Source organism: Podarcis bocagei (genome assembly GCF_964188305.1).
Source record: "Podarcis bocagei genome assembly, chromosome: 13".
NCBI classification, from domain to species: domain Eukaryota; kingdom Metazoa; phylum Chordata; class Lepidosauria; order Squamata; family Lacertidae; genus Podarcis; species Podarcis bocagei.
The window spans coordinates 31,841,969-31,866,152 of record NC_138138.1 but is presented as its reverse complement, the minus strand read 5'-3'; the positions used below and the strand labels follow the sequence as shown (position 1 = coordinate 31,866,152).

General features: G+C 39.3%; 1 protein-coding gene and 1 pseudogene across 3 annotated transcripts; both read right to left on the bottom strand.

Annotated features, from left to right (window-relative positions):
• Window positions 1-7,844: 7,844 nt before the first annotated feature.
• Window positions 7,845-24,038, bottom strand: LOC308570517 (olfactory receptor 14A16-like). 2 transcript variants are annotated; one of them, XM_081165421.1, is made up of 5 exons: window positions 23,480-24,038; window positions 21,589-21,739; window positions 21,097-21,187; window positions 15,242-15,331; window positions 7,845-8,909 (listed from the first exon to the last, which is right to left on the bottom strand). In XM_081165421.1, the coding sequence occupies exon 5, from the start codon at window positions 8,906-8,908 to the stop codon at window positions 7,955-7,957; it is 954 nt and encodes a 317-aa protein (XP_081021547.1). In that variant the 5' UTR covers window position 8,909; window positions 15,242-15,331; window positions 21,097-21,187; window positions 21,589-21,739; window positions 23,480-24,038; the 3' UTR covers window positions 7,845-7,954. The 2 variants fall into 2 exon arrangements, with proteins under 2 accessions (XP_081021547.1, XP_081021546.1); XM_081165420.1 differs by lacking the exons at window positions 7,845-8,909; window positions 15,242-15,331; window positions 23,480-24,038 and adding exons at window positions 18,420-20,331; window positions 21,895-21,983.
• Window positions 14,997-15,944, bottom strand: LOC308570547 (olfactory receptor 14A16-like; annotated as a pseudogene). Its single transcript has one exon. The product of its transcript is annotated as an olfactory receptor 14A16-like (transcript).
• Window positions 24,039-24,184: the final 146 nt, after the last annotated feature.

Below are 24,184 nucleotides of genomic sequence, written 5' to 3'. Positions count from 1 at the left end.
TCCTGATCAAATTTGCAAATGACACCAAACTGGGAGGCGTGGCTAACACCCCAGAGGACAGGATCACACTTCAAAACGACCTTGACAAATTAGAGAACTGGGCAAAAACAAACAAGATGAATTTTAACAGGGAGAAATGTAAAGTATTGCACTTGGGCAAAAAAAAATGAGAGGCACAAATACAAGATGGGTGACACCTGGCTTGAGAGCAGTACATGTGAAAAGGATCTAGGAGTCTTGGTTGACCACAAACTTGACATAAGCCAACAGTGTGACGCGGCAGCTAAAAAAGCCAATGCAATTCTGGGCTGCATCAATAGGAGTATAGCATCTAGATCAAGGGAAGTAATAGTGCCACTGTATTCTGCTCTGGTCAGACCTCACCTGGAGTACTGTGTCCAGTTCTGGGCACCACAATTCAAGAAGGACACTGACAAACTGGAACGTGTCCAGAGGAGGACAACCAAAATGGTCAAAGGCCTTGAAACGATGCCTTATGAGGAACGGCTAAGGGAGCTGGGCATGTTTAGCCTGGAGAAGAGGAGGTTAAGGGGTGATATGATAGCCATGTTCAAATATATAAAAGGATGTCACATAGAGGAGGGAGAAAGGTTGTTTTCTGCTGCTCCAGAGAAGCGGACACGGAGCAATGGATCCAAACTACAAGAAAGAAGATTCCACCTAAACATTAGGAAGAACTTCCTGACAGTAAGAGCTGTTCGACAGTGGAATTTGCTGCCAAGGAGTGTGGTGAAGTCTCCTTCTTTGGAGGTCTTTAAGCAGAGGCTTGACAACCATATGTCAGGAGTGCTCTGATGGTGTTTCCTGTTTGGCAGGGGGTTGGACTCGATGGCCCTTGTGGTCTCTTCTAACTCTATGATTCTATGATTCTATGACTCAGTAGCTTTGAATGTTACAATTGGATTAAAATGGATACAAATGAAAGCATTTTAACCCATGAAAGCATTGGGTTGAAAAATTAAAATCCGATAACAGTTCAAACCATGGTTCTGTCTAGCTCATCTGCAATGATTAGCACCAGTGCTCCAGGGATTTAGACGAGAATCTTTCTCATGCTTTGCTGAAAATACCAGTTTGTGCTCCGTCACTAAATAGCAATCTCAACCCATTGCTGTTGAATGGGCCCAGTTCTTTTCATAAAGAAATCAAAGCACAGATGTTGAAAGCTTCAAAGTTCTTGTCATTTAAAGCTATATTTTGGTTCATCCACACTTTCCTTTCACCACACATTTTCTTGGCACAGTTCTATGTGTCTGAGTCTGTGTGCAAGCTCCCCCCCCTTTTTTTTTTGCCCCACTGCTTTCCCCAGGAAAACTTGCCCTTTCATACTGTATCTGAACAAACAGCAATTTAGGATTTCCATGGAATGTCGTTTGCTCTGATTCAGTGTCAAAGAGTGGGTTTTCGCGGGGAAAGTTTTGGAACTGGAAAACCCAGGCTTGTGCTTACAAATGTGGAGCAAAGGTAAAAGCCCTAAACGGCTTCGGTCCAGTATACCTGAAGGTGCGTCTCCACCTCCATCGTTCTACCCGGACACTGAGGTCCAGCACCGAGGGCCTTCTGGCGGTTCTCTCACTGCGAGAAGCCAAGTTACAGGGAAGCAGGCAGAGGGCCTTCTCGGTAGTGGCGCCCTCCCTGTGGAACGCCCTCCCACCAGATGTCAAAGAGAACAACAACTACCAGACTTTTAGAAGACATCTGAAGGCAGCCCTGTTTAGGGAAGCTTTTAATGTTTGATGTATTATAGTATTTTAATATTCTTTTGGAAGCAGCCCAGAGTGGCTGGGGAAACCCAGCCAGATGGGCGGGGTATAAATAAATAAATAATAATAATAATAATAATAATAATAATAATAATAATAATAATTATTATTATTATTATTATTATTATTATTATTATTAAGTGTGGATGAGCCCTTTTTTGTGTGAAGGTTTTTTAACTGCAACAACTTTGAAGTTAAGAATTAAGAGGCTTACTGCCATGAGCAAACAACTGGATTTCTCTTCCTCTAGAAGTGAAACAAGCTCCAATATTGGTATGTTTTCATTGTTTATGGGAAATTCTTATTTTGTCCCATACTGGTCAAATTAATAAATAAATAATCTGGTGCTTATAGATATACCAGATTTATTTATTTTATGTTTACTTTATACTGCATAAACTGCTGTACAATTTTAAAAAAAAGTCAGAGTGATGTAAAAATAGACTAGGAAACATAATACATATCATAAAATAATGTTGAAAACATGAAACCAAATGGAATTAAAAGCTTCAGAAATAAAATGGAGTAATATCAGAAAGCTTGGAAATTTTAGTTGTCTATTGACTGCAGAAAGCATCTTAACTGCTAACTGTAGCTACATTCTAACTGTAAATGTTATGCTTCTTTTATTGGGGAAAGAGGTATGATTGTTTAGGGTGCAAGCCACAAACTTTTATAAAACTCATTTCCCATGGTTTACATGAGGCAAGTAGATAAAGTTTATTATGCCAGGCTTGTTGTAAAAGACATTGATAGTTGAAAGCTGGGCGGATTCATAAATGAACATAGGGTTGATGCTGAAGGTGGTCAGGGTCTTTCCATCTTTAGCAAAGGATAGGAATTTGGGAGTCCAATATTTTATTGCTGTTTCACTTGGAAATAATCAGACCCCTCAAGAAACCTGGCTAAATATCAAATCCTTCAAAACAGCTCTTTATGCTCAGTGAGTTGCCTTAAGGGACTTGATCAGTATCATGCTGAGTGATAGCTAGACTGTTCTCTTCCTGGCCACCAATGGGCAGCAACTAGGACAATTGATACTGCTGGCCAAGAAGGACAAGAGATTTGCATTTCATTTAAGAGAACATCCATTTAAGTAACATCCAGTAAAATGAAAGGGGTTCACATCAAAAAGATTTCTGGCCACATCAGAATGTTCCTGGCATAGCTGGGCTTTGGCAGTTTAGCTCCCACATCTTATCTCAGGGAAGCCATGATAGTGCCACCCCAGACATTTTTTGGACCACAACTCCCATCATTCCTGACCACAGGCCATGTTGACTAGAGCTAATGGTAGTTGTAGTCCAAAATTTCCAAAAGGCACAACATTGGCTATCTCTGCTCAGTCTTTTTCTGCATTTATGAAAGGTAATTATTTGCAGTCTTTTTATTCCTTTTTTGAAGGATGCAACTCTATATGGCCCAAACACCACATAAATATATATTTAACCGGCCCATGGACCCTGACCGCCCGCTCAGTCAGCTCCTGTGTGCCATGCTAAACTGGCACGGAGCAGAGTTGGGACCGCCTTTCGAGATGCTGTCTGCCTTCCCATTGGCTTGAGGAAGCTCCTGCAGCCAATGGGAAGCTGCACACACCTCCTCCATGCCAGAAGGCGCACCGGAAATAGCGTTTGCACATGCATGCATGTGTGCACTCTCACAATTGCACTCCGACCCACCGCGGCATCTGTGGGACTGTGAACCGACCCAAGCCACAAAAACTTTGCCGACACCTGCGCTTAGATATAACCCAATCCTTTTGACTTCAGTGGGAGTTACTCCCAAGTAAACATGCATTTGTTTGCAGCCCAAGGTCTAATCTTATGCAGATTTACCTGGTAGTAAGCAGAATTGAAGACAGAGAGGCTTGTGTAGGAGTTAACCTGCAAAGGATTGTGCTCTATATCAGGGGTGGAGAAGCTATGACTATTTATAATTTTTTGAACTGCAAGTGCCATCAGCCCTGATCATCGACCATCCTGACTGGAGTGATGAGAGGACCAGAGGTTCTCACTCACACCATATATTGTTTTTAATGTTACAATGAAAATCTCTATTTATGCCTAATGTTGGTACATGCTTATAAGCGAATTTATTTAATGCTTCTTATGCAAAAAATAAATCCTAAATCAGAATTGCGTACATTGTGTACATTAAATGTAAAGCTTGTGTATGTGTGTGTGTGTGTGTGTGTGTGTGTATTTGTGATTTTCCTTTCCTGAAAGTTACAAATACAATTCAGTGCTGTTATCATTCTTCAACAGGAGTATGCAAACAAATTTTACGTTTTTTCCCTATCAGCAAAGTGGTGATAACTTGAGAAATCCATTATCGTGATAGTGATGAAATATTATCAGATTAATACTAAAGTTTCAGACATGTTATACTATTGTTAGAAGTGAAATCTTGAACTTGTAGTGTTGTAACCAGACTTAGACATGCTTAGTGCAGATCTATTGCAATCAGTGTGACAGTCATTAGTCATGGCTAACAAAAACCATTTCTTTTTAAATGGCTCTACTCTTAGCATCATTAAATTTTGATCAGACCTTTATTTCATTCTGGACATAATTTATTAAAATGCTCACCTCAATCTGAAGTTGATCCTCTTTGAAGATGGCAGTGCATGTATGCCTGAGACTAAATTATATTTGCAGAAGCATGTGCTTTGAACAGCAGAGTGTTTCATCTCTGCTCCCAATAGTGGTCATAAAGTTGTGAATCACCAAGGTGATCCATAACTTGCATCATGGAGTTGTACCTTGGAGATTTACAATGTCTTAATTTACAATCCTTTCTCTAATTCAACAAAAGAGGCAGAAGATGTAATCTTTTCTTTTTTAAAAAGCCATTCACATCATGCTTAGGAGCTTTAACCATTTCACTCTCATTTTTAAGAATTATTTAGCTTAAATAACTCAGCTGTGAGAAAACCAAGTTGGACTTACTGTGAAATGTCCTTCTAGTCAGTGGAGTGTATATCATAGAGGCAAGGGATGCTTCCTCCTGGAGGCAGATTCAAACAGTTTTTGCAAATAACTAGTGTTGGCCGGCCAAATGGGGAGGGAAGCTTCTGCTAACTTACAGTTCCTACCAAACTTGAACAAATAACCTGAACAATGGCCTCCAAGTGCAACAAAAATGCCAGGATGGTCAGCAAAACTCTTCAGCCATGACAGCTTCTCACTTGGTCATGGAGAGTCCTGACCAGGGAAGAAGATGTGAGGACTCCTTCTCAAAGCCCAGTAAGCACTTACTAGGGTTTGGGGAAAAGGAGGGTGGATTCTAGGGCCCTGTCAGAGCCCTCACACCTCCTTCCCAAAGGGCTTGTTGTTTGGTTTCATTGCCAGGTACTGGCTGGAAGGCAGTGGAAAACTCCACCCATTGAGTGTCCTCCCCATGGGGCTCCATCTTGGCCAGGGAAGGAAGTATGGTCTTTTTCTGGCTTGCCACCATCTTTTCTTCTCTTTTTCCAAAACTATTTTGATTCTGCTCCACTCCTCCACTGATCAAGCAATAAGTATTCTGGACCAATCTGATTTCGAGGGGTACTTCCAATTATAAGCAGTTGTTCTCAAAGTTTATTCTCCATAAAACACTTGAAAATGTGTGTAGGTCTTGGTAGACAACCCCCCCCCCCCAATGCTCTTATAGCAATTGTAATGTGCTGTGGTAAATGCTGTATGTTTTTAATTGTATTTTTATTTCTTTTATTTCTTATCTTGCATTCTATTATATTGCATTTTCAGTGCCATAGAATTCAGATGACAAGCATTCTTCTCAGAAACACTTTGGAGTACTTCAATGAAGCTCACAGACAACTAGTGGTCTGCACAACAGAATTGAGGAACCCTGTTCTAAAATGAATCAATTTATTTAATACTGGCTTCTAAAGCAGCTTTCAATTAAATACACACAAACTCTCATTTTTCAGGCTCTGCTCCTTTTATTGTTCTTTACAATAAATGAATTGGCTAGAAAAAATAAACTAGTCCAATTAGTTTCAGTATTCTTCCAGCAATATTCTGCTCTCTACTATCAAATGACTATTCTTAGAATTATAATACACTCTGGCATCCTCCAATATGTTGCCAGTGACCTTTTAGAATAATTTAACAGTTGCACAGCCCTACTAAATACAGCTGATGAATTCAAAAGCAAGTCATCAATCAATAGCCCTATCCTATTGAGACTCCCCACCAATCTGGTTATTAAAAAGTACCGTATATTACTCCTCTATATCTATTCTGATTGTGATCCCTTAATAAATTGGCATCTATTTATCAATGTGTCAAGATCACTTTTGAAGCTTTATAAAATAGAGTTCATCATCATAGCTTATATTGTATTATATTGTATTGTGAATTCTGGATGATAGGTTTTTCAAAGAAACAGGATTGCCTGGAGCTCTTTATCAAAAGACTTGTTTGCTTGTGTTTATGTTTACATATTTTATTGTATTTAATATAATATAATATAATATAATATAATATAATATAATATATTTCCTTGAGTTTCCTTGAATTCAATACAGAAATAATATTCCTGACTGTTAAAGCAAAATAAGACACAAGAATCAAGGTAAACATATTATTTATCATAAATATACCATAATTCAACCTCTTTATTGAAGGAACCTGGGCTCTATTGCCAATGAATACATTTGAAACATTTAACACAAACAATTCAGCAGAACAGTGTCTTTAAACCTAAATGTAGCATAATGATAGCCATTGATGAGTATTGAGCATGACAGTCATTGATAATCTCATTCTCCAGCATTAATTCTAATTTCCATTTCCATTTTAAGACCTTCTAAATTGGTGGCCATCACCACATCCAGTGAATTCTACAGGCTACCTAAGTATTGTGTGACTGATCTCCCCACCAGAAATTCTAGATTGTAGCCAGTTTAATGAGCAAACTTATAGCAAGATCCACTTGGATGACTAGGGTTAGAACCTGCAATTGAGACAAGAGGTTCCTTATGCAACTAAACCATGCCAGCATGACTACCCATCACCTGCTGTGCCAGAAGAATACTGGCTTATCCCTACCATTCTGGCTGAGCTGGGACCAGGTATGGTAATCTGAGCTGAGAATGGCGAATCATAAACCAACATAAAGCCTCAAAAAGGGGTGTTCTGGGACCATAGCTGGACAACAGATGTAGGACTTAGGATGGAGCCTAGCCATGGTCATCTGGATCATGTTACCTGGAAATTTGATATAAGTTTAGTAGGGGGGAAAAGATCATGTGAGACAAAAACAAGTTTTGCTCTGCCTGTCTTAAGCAGCAGTAGCACAGATTCTGAATGGACTTTGCATCTAATGTGGTTTACACCAGAATAGCTGAGACTGGGCTTGCTCAGTATGAGGTTTCCCCAAAAAATATCAAACTCAGTCACTTATTAAGTCCTTCCCAACATAATGTTTATGAGAATGTTGATGTGTTCAATTAGGCAATGAAGCTTTTTAATTCTGAAGGTATTAGTTACACTGCTTTCTGAATGTTTATTACAGCATCCAGACACTGATCCAATGCTTTCACTGTCCCTTCTGAGTCAGATGTTATAGAGAAGTAGAGCTGTGTATAATCAGTGAATGGGTGACACCTTGTTTCAAAACTCCTAACGACCACACCAAACAGCTTGCATTAAATAGCACTGAGGAAAGACCAGTATCCTGTGGAATCCCATTGTACAAATGCCAGGGGATGCAAGATTCAAATTTCTACGAAACATATGAAATAATCATTAATGTTGTCAAATAAACTCATATTTAGTGGGAATGTGACATCCATGTGATTGTTTGCTAATATAAATCACAAACGCCCTGAAGCAGAAGCCAAGTTAGATGGTCCTTCAGATTTTTGGAAATGGTAATGAACATGACTGTTTTTAACCACAGAAACAAGATGTATCACTTGCCTCCAACATACATCCAAAACATTTCTCCAAAAACCTTTCAGAAAAGGAATTCTGAAATACAACAAAAGAAATGCAACATTCATGTAGTCATTATCACTTAATCCATTAATATGACAAAGAGCCTAGGAGTGTGATAAATAAATAAAAATGAGACGGGTCCTATTTTAAGCAGAAGGGAATATACCTAATATGAACATTTAGTTTCTCCATGTTTTTCAAATATCTGGAAATGATGAATCATGCAATGTGATGTTTCAGTTTTCTGGGTATTTTCCACACCGCCAGTTGGATGTCCTTGTTCCTGAGACTATAAATTATGGGATTAAGAACTGGTGGCAAAACTGTATATAATACAGCCGCAACCAAGTCCACAGTGGGGGAAGAAAGTGCTTTTGGCCTCATGTATGAAAACACACCTGTGGTGATGAATAAAGAAAAGACAGTCAGGTGAGGAGTGCAGGTAGAGAAAGCTTTATATCTGCCTTGGACTGATGGGATCCTCAGCACAGCAGAAAATATGTAGCCATAGGAAGTAAAGATGAAGGTAAAAAAGAAAGAGTCCGGAATAAACCCAAAGACAAAAATAAGAATTTGATTCACTTTTGTATCACTGCAAGAAATCTTTTGCAATTGAGGAATGTCACAAAAATATTGCTCAATCATATTGGTTCCACAGAAATTTAGTATGAAAGTAAAACTGGTTTCCAGTACAGCATGGATCAGGCTGCCTATCCAGCAAGTAGCTGCCAATTGGATACAGGCATCCCGATTCATGATTAAGGTATATTGCAGTGGACGGCAGATTGCTACGTAACGGTCATAAGCCATAACAGTGAGCAAGGCAAGCTCGCCACCAACAAATGTGACCACTAAGAAGACCTGTGTGACACATCCCGCAAAAGAAATCATGTTGTTGTTTGTCAATGAAATGGCGATGGACTTGGGCACAGTAGTGGAGATGGAGCAAACATCAAACAATGACAGGTTGGTTAAAAAGAAGTACATCGGGCTGTGAAGGTGGTGGTCTAGGGCCACAGCTGTGATGATGAGAGAATTTCCTAATAAGGCTGTTAAGTAAATGAAGAGAAATATTGCAGAATGCAAAATCTGCATATCACGGGTTTCGGAAAAACCCATCAGAAGGAACTCTGTTGGAGTAGATTGGTTAGCCATTTCTCTCATTTCCGTCATTCTGCAGATAGAAGTTAAATAGTTGTGAGTTAGTGGAGCTTACAAATTTTTCGACATTCTGTGTTTTTTTAATATCATTTTAGATATTGCGCTAGTTCACAACTACACATCTAGCCACATCAACAACCAAGTATGCACACTATCAATTGTTGATGTATTCTTTCATCCTGATATGACATGAAGCCTAATGGGGATAGTATGTGCACTCACATGTTTTCAGCTATTATGATTTATCCACCCTCAAAGAATGGGCGAAAGGCAACAGAGACTGGGGGCATACATATACTTTATAAGCCATATGTCATATGATGCAAACAGTGCAGTTTTTACAGAAATCTTCCAGTGTACCATCAAATGTACATAAATCATTTTATGAAATATGTAACATTTGGAAGAGAGAGAGAGAGAGAGAGAGAGAGAGAGAGAGAGAGAGAGAGAGAGAGATATCACACTGAAATAACTAGACGGGGTAAAGGAACCACCATTCCAGAAAGTTGATTTGAAATTTCATATAAAACAAAAAAATGAAATCAGAGTTGAAATTTGGAAAATATTGTATTATGTGTATTCTCAGTGAGGCTTGTCTATTTCTTACTAAATACTTTAGTAATGTAAACCATGGAAATGGAAGCTTTCCTCAAGTATATGGCAATTAAAAAATTGTCAGACCTTCAGGCAACATAATGTTTGGGCTGTGAACGCAGCAAACCTGTGAGTAGGTTTGCCGCTCATACGTGTGCAGAAGTGCTCTGCAGCGGTGTGTGTGTGTGCACAGAAGCAGTCCTCTGGGTACAAAATCTTTGGGATATGGCTGGGCCTCCATAATTGATCACGTTCGTAACCGGAGGTACCACTGTATTTCTAGAAACATGGCCCATGGAAACACCAAAAAATGGCTATACTTGAATCCCTTCTCTTTCTTTAATCCCTTCTCTTGAATCCCTTCTCTTTCTTTAAGATGATCAATAAAGATTATACTCACCGCTGTTTCTCTCAGAAGATTAGAGTGCCAATGTGCTTGACGGGGATATTTATTTGAAGGTACATGGGTTGCCAGGAGGAGGTGATGTCATCCTCCTTTTCTGTGCTATTTCAGGATCTCTCTTGGGAGAACATACTAGTCCCATGATGCTGTGCAAAACAAATGTTGTCCATTTCCCTACTAGTTCCTTTAACATACATAAGCAGCTGTTGGATTAGTCTAGAAAGTGAAGGACACAAAGGGAGCTGAGGAGGAGAAAGACTCAACTAGCCAGTCCAGTTCTGCCCCAGATACTCCTCAATATATGTGAAAAGGAAGATGATCAGGAGAAGAGTGATATCACATCAGAGTATTTTCACCCAATCCTTGTATGCTAAGGTTATCTCATTCATTCATTTCTACCACTGAAATGTATACAATGTGTAAAGTAAAAGAAGTGGCAATGTTTCATGGACAACAGAAATCTAAAACATGCACATTGATATAATATCAGCATGTTACATTCCCCAGTTCATGGATTTAGTTGTTTTCAGATATGATAACAAAGACACCATTGCAAAATCTCTTGAGAATCCTTGCTCTAGAGAAGTTTGTGCTTTTCCCATGTTGGTGCAATTTGAATTAATTCATGTTTGCTGAAGGATGCACAATGAGGCACAAGATTTTACACCAAGAATTTATTTAGCCCTTTTGTTTTTCCATTGATTCTGAACTATAGGAAAGAAAACAGCAGGAGATAAAAGAAAGATGAAAAAGGCTCCAAAAATTGACTTCTAGTATCTAGGGATTGTAGTGCATACCTAAATTTGGTATAACATCACAACTTTTTTAATTGCACTCCCACCTCATTTGTTTGCATCACAGGCAAATTATTTCTGATCATGAACTTCTATTTTGAGCTTCCATACGTGTTCAGCTGAAGGACCTTAAGTACCCCTTCATATGAAGTGTGCTCTTCCATCATGTGCATTAGAGCTTACGTACATGTGTGTGTGTGTGTCCAAAAATATCCAAAAACATTTACCAGCATAGACAAATAATCCATGATTGGTCTCCATTCGTCCTTAAACACTTCGTCATTCTGTCATCTTAGTCTGGCAGTTAATTTCACCATTTCATCATAGTCTATCAGTTTCATAAGCCAATCCTCCTTCCTTGGTAATCCTTCTTCTTTCCACTTCTCTGCATATAAAGTTCTAGTTGCTGTTGTTACATATATAAATAAATTCGAGTTTGGATATAAAATTACAAACAAAAGTGTTGTCATTTGAATTTAATTTATTTTAGGTAAAGGATGCCCAGTGAGATACTGTGGTACCCCGGGTTACCGACACCTCGGGTTACAGACACCTCAGGTTACACACTCCGCTAACCCGGAAGTAGTACTTTACCTCAGGATGAGAACAGAAATCCAGCGGCGGCAGTGCAGTGGCAGCAGGAGGCCCCATTAGCTAAAGTGGTACCTCAGGTTAAGAACAGTTTCAGGTTAAGAACAGACCTCCAGAACAAATTAAGTTATTAACGATAAACATGGTCTAAAGCTTCATTCATCAATTGGCCAAACATGCCATCATTCATAGCAACTCATAATGGGTGTTACGCATAATAATTCATTAGGCCATCATTGATTACAGACCATGGGAACAAACACGGTGTGCGTAAGAAGGCATGTAACTCAGAAGTATGGAGTTGTCCCATATGGGGATCAGGAAGCCCACACCTTGGTATTATCAGCATCACACTCTAACCACTGAACTATCCCAGCCACATGAAGTTCATCTAGTCCAACCCCCTGCAGTGTGGGATTATGTTGTTGCCCCAAGCAGGAGATGAACCTGCAAACTTGGCATTATCAGCACACTGTTCTAACCACTGAGCTAGCCAGTCTACATGAGCTAATCTTCTGGTTGAACCCCTTACAATGTAGGGATATGCTGCTGCCCACTGTGGGAATAGAACCTGCAAACTTGGCATTATCTGCACCCTCCTCCAGCCACTGAGCTATCCAGTCTACAGTTGCCATAGACCCAATAAACATCGTTTCACGAAGCACTATTACTAATTTTAATGTTAGATGCATTTTTATTCAATGTTTAACAGAACACATTCTGAACAGCAGGAGATGAGTGGGCACTAGAAATTTGCACAAAATATTGTGATGTATGTGAGACACAACATGAGCAATCATGCTAGGAGTAAGGTAACAAAAAGGGAGTGGCTCTCTGCCAGTCAACAAATGGGTAGGGCCCCTTCTTCAACTTTCTGGTAGTTAGGAATACAATGGCAAGAGTTGAAGGTGGAGTGATGTGAGCTAAAAACTGGAAGCAGCAGGCTGGGAAGCTGGAAACACAGACAGTTGCTGTTTATATTCTAAGCTGCAGCTATGAGAGAAGCAAGAGTGTCTTGAGGTGCTGTGAACCCTACAATGTAGGCTCAGGTTGTATATATGTGTAAATAAACCATATATCCTAAAGACACCACAGTCTCTACTGTACCTCATTCCAAAGGAAACAAAAACCCTGGGTAACCAACTGGAACCCTTGGAATCTCGCACCACTCAGAAATTTGGGTGGCATGCAGCAATACGTTGAACACCCATATTTTATTTCAGAGGTACAGAATACATATGCATTTTGGATAACATTCTAAGTACCTGAATTAAAAACTAACGGACATTGGGATGCAGAAAGGGGAGGTATGGGGGAATCTGAGAAACAAGGTTTATGAAAAAAAGGTCATGAAACTATACATGTTTGTATGTCTTTTTATATGTTTGTATTGTTCTAAAAAATTTGTAAAACCAATAAAAATTTATATATAAAAAAATGAATTAAAAACTAACACTGGAAACACAGTGATTGTACAGTCAATAGGAGTATAAACACTGTTAAAGATTTGTTCTCTGTGGAATAGAATTCAATTTTAGTTTGCATCTTGAATTCCTTTTCAGAAGCAAAATAGAGCAAAATCTGGTGAAAATCAGATTTATTTACCTTACAACGTTCTATTATTAACATTTTCTTTGATAATAGAGCCTAGAATTTTATCTCTTGTTGCCACTCTTTGCGTGGACAGGCGGAGTCTCCAGGTCCCGTCATGTGGAATAACTACTCAAGACAACGTGCTATGGGATTAAATTGGCCACAACTTTATTAAATTTCAAATGTGGGTAGACCTTGGCTCAGGCATTGGGCGTTCTCCCTCCCCAGTCCCCAGCCGAGGACCTAGGGAGCTTCAGGGTTATCCAGTGTTTGTGTGGGGGATGGGCCGGCTCTGGAGAGCATATGTTCAAGCAGAGATAGCCGCCCCCATTACGCCACCGCCGCAGGGGAGAGCAATGACGACCTTTCAGCGTACGGTCAAAGCCTCCCTTCAGAAACCCCTTTAACGGGGAACCCTGGTATCGCCGCTGCCAAATTCTAGATAGAGTGCATAAAAATGGAGGTGAAAAATGAAAGCAAATATAAAACTTGTGAAAAATATGTACTTTTGGTTGAGTATTATTACTTTTACCTTTAAATGAGTGAGGGTGCAGTCATTTCAGTTTTCATTTTTAAAACTAAATACACCGTTCAGTCAAGTCCATCCTCTTTTTGTGCTGACCTTTTTTTTAAAAAAAAATGAACAAAATATTTGCATCTAAATTTTATCCATTTTGTACACTTTCTATACACCTTGCTCCTGTAAAATACACATTTTTCAATTCTTTGCCATGAATTTCCACCCAAAATGTTATTTTTGTGAGCATTATTGCATTTGGAAACTTTATTGCAGAAGCCAGGGGAAGTACATAATCTGAGCAAGAACTTCATTATAATCTATTTATCTATCCATCCATCTATCTATTATGTATCTATCTAGCTTTATTAGATGAATATTTAGTCCACACTATAGCATATTCCCAGTAGAATTTACAGGAATTATAATTAAAAGCAGTGACTCTCAAACAGGAAGCAATTGAATTTTAAAAGATATTCCTTGGAAATGAGCAATATATCTACCTGTAGCTTTAAATATGATAAAATATAATCCATTTGTTGTGTGTGGAAGCAATGAAGAACAGCAATCCTTCAACCTACACAATAAGTGACTATTACTAAATTTGTGTGTTCTGACATCTAACACTTTGTTCCTAAAGCTATAAATAATGGGATTCAGTAGTGGTGGCAAAACATTTTACAATACAGCAGAGAGCAAATCCATTGTTGTGGAAGAAAGCGTTTTAGGTCTCATGTATTAAAACACAGCTGTGCTTATAAATAAAGACAGTCAGGTGGGGGATGCAGGTAGAGAAAACTTTATATCTGCCTTGAACAGAAGGGATTCTCAGCACAGCAGAGAAGATGTAGCCATAGGAAACAAAGATGAACCCTCCACAAAATGAACCTACACAGGAATCCTGTACCAAGAATCCTAGGTAAAAGACCATCACAACTTGCACCTAAACCTCAAGCCAACATAAAGCAACCAAAGAAAACTTGTCTCTGTGTTTGTGTGTTATACAGACTCAAAACAACAATTAATACTACTAATAATCAACACATTGAGTATTCTGAGTCTCACTGAACTGAGCTGACATAGCTCTTTAAAAAAAGAAATACCAGTAAAATTCATCCTGCACCTGTACATGCATGACTAGTCAGTATGGTGCTAGAATAACACACCACTAAAACAGTGAAGGAGGAGGGGCCACAGTTATGCGAGAAACTGAGGGTATCAGTATCAGATGCAAATGTGGTTTAGAGACCTCATTACTTCTGCAAAGACTTATTCTACCCTTCCTCCCTTCTAACACCTCCACTCAAAAAGAAACCCAATTTAGCAGGTTGGGAAGATCAGCATTAGATCCAGTTCCTCACATTTACATATTGGCATCGTTTTTTAAAGTCCTAATGAAAACTCCTAAAGTCCTTAAAGTCCTAATGAAAATGAAAGTTGTTCTGTGTGAAACGATTCTAATAGGCACATTTTATATGCAAATTTGCCCAATACCCATCTATTTGCAATGTTATGCAAATAATGCATTTTTATGCAATTTTTCATGGACATTTGCATTCTTATACAATGCACAGGAAATGTGATGTGTATGAGACACAACTTGAGCAATCATGCTAGGAGACTTCTAATTCTTTTCGGTATTTTCAGTACAGCCTCTTGGATGTCTTTGTTCCTAAAGCTATAAATAATGGGATTCAGTAGTGGTGGCAAAACTGTATACAATACAGCAGAGAGCAAATCCATCGTTGTAGAAGAAAGTGCTTTAGGACTCATATATGAAAACAAATCTGTGCTAATAAATAAAGAAAAGACAGTCAGGTGGGGGATGCAGGTAGAGAAAACTTTATATCTACCTTGAACAGAAGAGATTCTCAACACTGCAGAAAAGATGTAGCCATAGGAAACAAATATGAACCCTCTTCAAAATGAAGCTACTATAATCCCTATGGCAAAAATCAAAATTTGATTAACCTTTGTGTCAGTACAAGAAATCTTTAGCAACTGAGGGATATCACAGAAATACTGCCCAATAATATTGGACCCACAGAAATGTAGCCTGAAAGTGATAATGGTATGTAATGATGAATGAATTAGGTTACTTATCCAGGAAGCAGCTGCCATTTGTATGCAGGCATCCCTGTTCATGATTAGCTCATACTGTAGAGGATGGCAGATTGCAGCATAGCGATCATAAGCCATGATAGTGAGCAAGGCAAGCTCAGAACCTCCAAAAGTGAAAACTAAGAAAACCTGTGCGACACAGCCAGCAAAAGAAATCTTTTTGTAACCCAACAAAGAAGCAGCTATGGATTTGGGGATTGTGGTAGAGATGTAGCAAATGTCTGATAATGATAGGTTGACCAAAAAGAAGTACATAGGAGTGTGTAGCTTGTGGTTTAGGGCAACAGCAATGATGATGAGAAAATTCCCCACTAAGGCTATTAAATAAATGGAGAGAAATATCACAAAGTAAAAAAATTGTTCTTCTGGGTCACTGGAAAACCCCATCAGAAGAAATTCTGTCACTGTAGACTGGTTGGCCATCTTAATTCTTTGAAATATTTCTTTTAAAAAGTTCTAGAAAAGTAGCTCTGTTATTTTGTTTCAGCAACACCAGCAGAAGTGTTGTGGCACCTAAGATTAGAACAGAGTTAATGAAAGTCTGTTGGTAGAGGGAATATGCAGGCAATTGTATGTGGGGTTTCCCTCCTATGTCAATATGATGTAATGGGTGATGCCAGCAGTAAACATTCAACTGATACTATTGATTGTCCCCAGTACTCATAGAATTTTAGAGTTGCAAGGGAACATAGAGAGCATCTCAAGAAAGACCCATCTTGGTTACATGCTGAATCAATAATGAGAAAGTAGAATCAACCGTTAACTGTAGCTTATAAGAACAACCAATGAAATATTATGTTGCTTTGATAAGAGCTGAGGGTTTAAACCCAATCTCCAGAATTTTGAAACACCACATTATTATCTTCTCTTACCTATAAATGTAATCTATTTTTATCATAGAATAATCATGTCTGCATTAACCTTACTGCTGTATTAAACATTTTGAGGTCTTTTCAGAACTGAAATATGAGCACCTTTCAAGGCCTAGTCTCCTCTGAGGTTGAACAAATCGGATGCTACTTACCTCATCATTCTCTGGAAGAAGGAAATGCCTAGATGTTGGAGTGTAGTCTTTAGTAGAAGATATATATATTATGAGAAGGAGGAATAGCTTCTCTGCTGTCTGTAGTGTTTCAGACAATAGGTCCATGGAGAAGATATTTAAATTTCTGTAGTGCTTCAGAGAATCACTCCTTGGAGAACCTCACCATAATGATTTGCAGGTCCTGATTTACTCAACAAGGAGTGCAATTGTCTTTATTATAATAAAGTATTGTATATATTGTGGCGGTTAGAGTGTTGAACTTGATTAACCTATGTATCACTGCAAAAAATCTTTTTTACCTGAGGAAGGTCACAAAAATATTGTCCTATGACTTCGATCCCCCAAAAAATTAGCATGAAACTAAAACTGGATTCCATATCCAGGAAGCAATTAACATTTGAGCCAGACACTCCGATTAATTTTCCATCTGGGAGGGCACCCATAACTTCTACACTACTGCCTAAAATATGTCATATTTTGTATATTTGCACTGTGGAATGTTGATTATCTCTGCTGTGCTCCTCTGCTGAGGAAGATGGATGTGAGAGTCGTCTTGTTGTTTCGTTATTTGCTTTATAAATAAAACCTTTGATGTTACTATTCCAACCACAATTGCTTCTGCTGCATTCTGCTGTAAAGGACTGAGTTCTTTATTTGCAAATGGGCATTTAATGCTCAAAATGGTGATGGGCCCAGACTGTGTCCCTGGACTGTGTTGAACTGTCCTCAGAGTGTGTTCTGGACTGTGCCAGATTGCTGTGTAATTCCTGGCAAGAACTGTTTCGGCTGGAGGACAATGGAATGTAAATCGGGTCCTCCCTTAAAGAGGGTATGTGTTGCGGTGGGACCTGGCAACCTAACCCTGTGTTGTGGGTGGGTATGTTTGGACAGCACAACACCCAAGTGGTAGGTCCTTTGATGCAGGGTTCAATCAGGCCAATGGGATACAGGCTAAACGGATCAAGGGACCTATATATACCTATACACATGACCCAGAGCTTCCTCTTTTGGTGCGTGCATCGGAACACCAGCAACGTGTCCGCTGCAAGCCGAGAGAGAGCACAATCTACTTTGATGATCTGCTTGTTGAATCTGTTTCTCTCCCCCCCTTTTCCCCCAGTTTCTCCTTTACTCATTTTTCCCCTCCTTGCCTTGCCTTTCCCTTTTCCCCTTGAGAGGCTTTCTGCCTCATGGGGCTTCGGCCCCTTGAGCTCTGAGCTTGCCGCTGCCTCTGTTCAGCCAGATGGCTTCGCTCATTCTCTGGCTGCGGCTGCAGCATTGGGGCTTAGAAATTCAAGTTGATTTCATTTTTAGTGCAGAGAGTCCCCTCTTTGAGCGGTTGCCTTTTATTCTGCTTACGGTCTGTGGGGAATTGCTCTGGGCTGGAAACCTGCCCCCCCACAAAGTGACCCGACTGTCATTTTGCATCTTCTTCTTGTAGGGGTGCCGGGTCTTTTGGCAGGAGCGCCATCTTGTTTTCGCGGGAGCACCATCTTAATTGCATGGATCAATTTTGCTTTGTTCTGTAACCATACTGAGAAAAGTATCCATCATGCTGTCCATTACCTTGGTGAGGTATGGATGCAATTCTGTCACCAGAAAGCAAAGCACACAGAGGAAGATGGATGGGATGGGAGGAGGAAGAGGATGAATGGTCTTCATCCTAGCTAGCTCACTTCTGCCCCAGTTCCTCCTCAATGTATGTGAAAGGAGGGAAATGGGGGATTTGCCATCACACTCTTAAAAAAGACTCAAGGTAAAGCAGTTATGGGTAAATGGTTAATCTGATTTGGGAACTTTAATAAGCTAGTGGTTATCTCAGTCATTTATTTATTTATACAATTCAAAGGTGCACACTGTATGAAGGGAGAAAGATGGCGTCACATTATCAATGGTCAAGAAGAATCTAAAACACACACATATCACGAAAATATCACTATAATACATCAGAATACACCTTTAGTTCAGAGATTTGTTTCTTCTCCCTCCCCCCCCCAAAAAAAAGCCCCTTGTAAAATCTTCTGGGAATCATTGCTCTGGAGAAGTTTCTGTTATGTTGTGTGGGTTTAGTTATTAAACCATAAGCCATAGATTTCCCCTTTGAATTTTATTCATTTATGGTACAGGATGCCCAGTGAAGTCCAGTGTCCTACTTGAGGAATTTATTTTTCCATTGATTGTAAATGGTGACCAATAAAGCTGCTGGAGATGAAAGAAGATCTGATATGAGATTAAAAAACCGAATTGTCTTTTGCTGTGTAGCTTTTCATTTTGTTTTGCTAAATCAAATATTCTGTATCACACCTATTTTTCTTCATTTTCCAATAAACCTTGTTCGAGTGTTAATTCATGGTGCATGTATGTGGGTGGTTGGGGGGGGGGGATTGCAAACCAGGGATGCTTCTGTTGCATCTTATCCCACCTCGACAATACATGAATTGTTTAAAAATCAATCCCTCTCCCCAGGTAACTATGGTATTTGTAGCTCTCCTGGGAGGATAGACTCCTAAAAACTCTTGTCTTTTTGTTTAAATACAGAACCCCTGTTAAGTGTCTAAAGTTTACCTAAAGAACAGCAAGTTATTGCTCTAGAATTCTCTCCAAGTTGTAATAGTGGTCCATAAATAAATAATTAATAGAACTTACACATATAAAACGTCTCACGAAATCTATGGAAATGACAAAAGATGAATAGTTAATATTGAGGAAGGTCCTATTTCAAAATATAAAGGGGTATATCTAAGTTTACGTGGCAGGCCTCAGATTCCCATTTAGTGTTTCCATGTTTAACATTTTTTTTAAAAGAAATTGGAACTGATTAATCATGCTACAAGCTGTTTTAATTTTCTGGGTATTTTCCAGACTGCCAGCTGGATGTCCTTGTTCCTGAGGCTATAAATAATGGGATTAAGAACCGGTGGTAAAACTGTATATAATACAGCAGAAACCAAGTCCACTGTGGGGGAAGAAAGTGCTTTCGGTCTCATGTATGAAAACACACCTGTGGTGATGAATAAAGAAAAGACAGTAAGGTGAGGAGTGCAGGTAGAGAAAGCTTTATATCTGCCTTGGACTGATGGGATCCTCAGCACAGCAGAGAAGATGTAGCCATAGGAAGCAAAGATAAATGCAAAACAAAAAGAGTCAATAAAAAACCCAAGGACAAAAATCAGAACTTGATTCACGTTTGTATCACTGCAAGAAATCTTTTGCAATTGAGGAATGTCACAAAAATATTGTCCAATGATATTGGTCCCACAGAAATTTAGCACGAAAGTAAAACTGGTTTCCAATACTGCATGAATCAGGTTGCTTATCCAGGAAGCAGCTACCATTTGCATGCAGGCATCCCAATTCATGATTAAGGTATATTGTAGTGGGTGACAGATGGCTACAAAACGGTCATAAGCCATAACAGTGAGCAAAGCAAGCTCACCACCAACAAATGTGACCACTAAGAAGACCTGTGTGACACATCCGGCAAAAGAAATCATGTTGTTGTTTGTCAATGAAATGGTGATGGATTTGGGTACAGTAGTGGAAATGGAGCAAACATCAAGCAATGACAGGTTGATCAAAAAGAAGTACATCGGGCTGTGAAGGTGGCAGTCTAGGGCCACAGCTGTGATGATGAGAGAATTTCCTACTAAGGCTGTTAAGTAAATGAAGAGAAATATTGCAGAATGCAAAATCTGCATATCACGAGTTTCAGAAAACCCCATGAGATGGAACTCTGTTGGAGTAGATTGGTTAGCCATTTCTCTCATTTCCGTCATTCTGCAGATAGAAGTTAAATAGTTGTGCGTTAGTGGAGCTTACCAATTTTTGGACATTCTAATATTTTTAAATTATCATCTTAGATATTGCGCTAGTTCACAACAACACATTTATCCACATCAAGAACCATGTATGCACACTATTAACTGCTGATGTGTTCTTTCATTCTGATATGACATGAAGCCTCATGGGGATAGTATGTGCACTCACATATCTTCAGCTAATATGATTTATCCACCCTCAAAGACTGGGGGAAAGGCAACAGAGACTGGGTACATACATATACTTTCTAAGCCATGTGCCACATGATGTAAATGGTGCAGTTTTTACAGAAGTCTTCCATTTTGCCATCAAATGTACATAAACCATTTTTATGAAACATGTAACATTTTTTTTTGGGGGGGGAGAGAGAGATCGAGATCACACTGAATTAACTAGATGGGGTAAAGGAACCACCATTCTAGAAAGTTTATCTGAAATTTCATATAAAACAAAAAAATGAAATCACTATGGATATTTTGAAAGATTGTATTATGTGTATTCTCAGTGAGGCTTTTCTATTTCTTGCTAAATACTTTAGTAATGTAAAACATGGAAATGGAAGCTTTCTTCAAGTATATTGGAATAAAAAATTGTCAGTTCTCAAATATTTGGAGGTTTTCCATCAAAAATATATGACAACAAACTATCATCCAAGTGTATGTGTTTTGAAAGGTGCTCTCCATTTTTTTCAATTGAACAACAGCATAGCAATTCACATATTACCTAAGAGCAGTGAAGAATCAACCTGAATGAATTAAGTTTTAGCAATGAAGACTGATTGCTAGAATACTGAAACATCAAAGATTTCAACAACCTGCAAGGAGAATTGAAAAAAATCCAAAACTTTATTTTATTTATTTCTAGTAACATGGCCCATGGAAACACTCCAAAAATGGCTATACTTCTCAATGTGCAGGCAGAATCATATTAATTTCTATCCTATTCAAAAAAGACAAGACAAATTCCATTTGGATAAGTAATTTCTATTCTAGTGATCGTATTACCATATATTATAATTTATTTCATTTAATTTTTTTGGAAAAGATAACCCAGAAGCATCCATCTCTCAATTAATTTCTGTCATATGCAGTAGGTAATTTGTTTAACCAGCCAATCTAATGAGCTGACAAGATAAAGACTGCACCCTGAATCATTAAAAGCTTCCCATTGTTGGAAATGCCATAGTTACTGAAGAATTCCGGAGTATCTGCTTACCACCATTGTTGCTGTGAACAAGAAAGAGTTATGGTAGCACTTGAACTTACTCTATTATCATATTTCTTGTCAGTTGTCAAATGTCAGTTGTCCATATTCCAGTGTGAAATATATCTCTGCACAGTTTTTCCAAGTTTTCTGTTGCCTTCTCCTATATATAAAAGAAATGATACTTAAAAAAAAATAAGAAGTCCACTTTACACCAACTACTACATCAGTCATTTTGCAATCTTTTCAGAATTGAAAGCTCGAGCATCCTTGAGTCCCTTCATTCTCTTTAAAGAGATCAATAAGGATTATACTCACCACTGTTTCTCTCAGATTAGAGTGCCAATGTGCTTGATGTGATATTTATTTGAAGGTACATGGCTTGTCAGGAGGAGGTGGAGAAGGTGATGTCATCCTCCTTTCCTGTGCTATTTCTGGTTCTCTCTTTGGAGAACATACCAGTCCCATGGTGCTGTGCAAAACAAATGTTGTCCATTTCCCTACTAGTTCTTTTAATATGCATAAGAATATAAGAGCCTGCTGGATCAATCCAGAAAGCGAAGGACACAAAGGGAGCTGAGCAGATGAAAAACTCAACCTAGCCAGCCCAGTTCTGCCCCAGTTGCTCCTCAATATATGTGAAAAGCAAGACGAACAGGAGAATAGTGATATCGCATCAGAGTATTTCCACCCAATCCTTGTATGCTAAGGTTGTCTCATTCACTCATTTCTGCCAGTGAAATGTACACAATGTGTAAATGAAAAGAAGTGGCAATGTTTCATGGACAACAAAAATCCAAAACACACACACCAGTATAATATCAGCAAACTGCATTCCCCAGATTTACTTGTTCTCAGATATGCAAACAAAGATGTCATTGCAAAATCTCTTGAGAATCTTTGCTCCAGGGAAGTTTGTGCTCTCCCCATGTTGGTGCCACTTGAATTAATTTATATTTGCTGAAGGATGCCCCTTGAGGCACAATATTGTACAAAGAAGATGAAACGGGCTCCAAAAATTAATTGACTTCTAGTATGCAAGGATACTTTTTCATTTTTTTTCTTGTCATGCATACCTAAATTTCATATACGTAACATCACAACTATTTTTATTGTCCTCTCCCCCAACACTGGCAAATTCTTTCTGATCATGAACTTCTACTTCTGCTTTCTGATCATGAACTTCTATTTTGAGCTTCCATAAGTGTTCAGCTGAAGGAGCTTAGATTGCCCTTCATATGAAGTATGCTCTTCCATCATGTGCATTAGAGCTTACATACGAAGGTTGGGAAACTGGGTGCACCCAATGGCAGTAATAGACATTATAGTAGTGCAGTGGCTCTCAATTGACCTCCACTCAATTTCATCACTGCTGCTTAGCAGGAGTTAAGAAGCCTGCACCTGAAAGGCTTTCTTTAGTTGTGTCTGTCTGTTCCCTACTGGAAACTCTCACAGCATAATTTAAATTAAAAGATCAGGTGATTGACAGGTACATGGCCTGCTCAAACATAGACATCAGCCAGTAGTGGATAGCGTAATGGGGTGCTGGCATACACTTGAGCTCTGCTCACTCACACTGCTGCTTACAAAGGATAATCCAGTAATGGCCAGTTCTGCTAGGAACTCAAAAGGAAGTTATCTTCAGGCTTCCATTTAATCCCAATAGCACATCAAGACCCCAGAGCATCCCCAGGGATAAATAAATACACACTGAAACAGAACTTTAGTTTAAGGTTAATGGGCAAAACTTTAGGGCAAAACTTTATTGATTACAGCAATGTGAGTGGTATTCGCTTAGACATTGGCAATAACTATATCTGACTCCTGCCCACCTTGCAGGAAGTCTGGAAGGGTAAACAACCAAAGGAAGGAGCACTATCGATGGCAACCAACTGAAGCTCACTCTGGGGTACCTGCTGGGTCCTGGCATGGCCCTAACCCTTCAAGCGGATTTCGGATGAGATCTAGACCCACAGATTCTCTTACTGCAATACACTTGTATTCCAGTATATGATGATGGCCACACCTCCCTTCCGCCACATCACAATAAGCCAATGCCTAACTGCCACACGAGCCCCACACTTGCTGCCAATACCCTCATACCTGTAACCAATCCTTCAAACCTCTAACGATCTCGTCCATCCACACATCATTTCCGCCATCAGAAAGATGCATACTATCAGCCCGAAACAGGGCTCTATCACTGAAGGTAATACCAGGGTGGCAAATCACTCTGCTACCCAGCACCAACACCTTGTTTGACACCTCAGGGTTAACATGCTTCCTGGTTCTGTTGGTGGCAGCTGGGCATGAACTATTGTGTCAAACCTGACGCACCAGGAACTGTGACCAAAATATTGTGGTATCTGGGAGCACTGCTGCCAGCTCCTCCAAGTCCTTCTTAATGCAAGTCCTCAAGTCCATGCCCTTCAGCAGTGGCAAGCCATTTTCACCCAGCTGCACAACCAATGCAGAACGTGGGCCCCAAGTGGTTGTTGGGATACTGCCAGGGAGACAAAGGCCATCATGCCCCCACGTCGCCTCCGGACGATCCATCAATCTCCCGTAGAAGCGCAGTATCAGTCAATTATTCAGCGTTGGTCAGAAC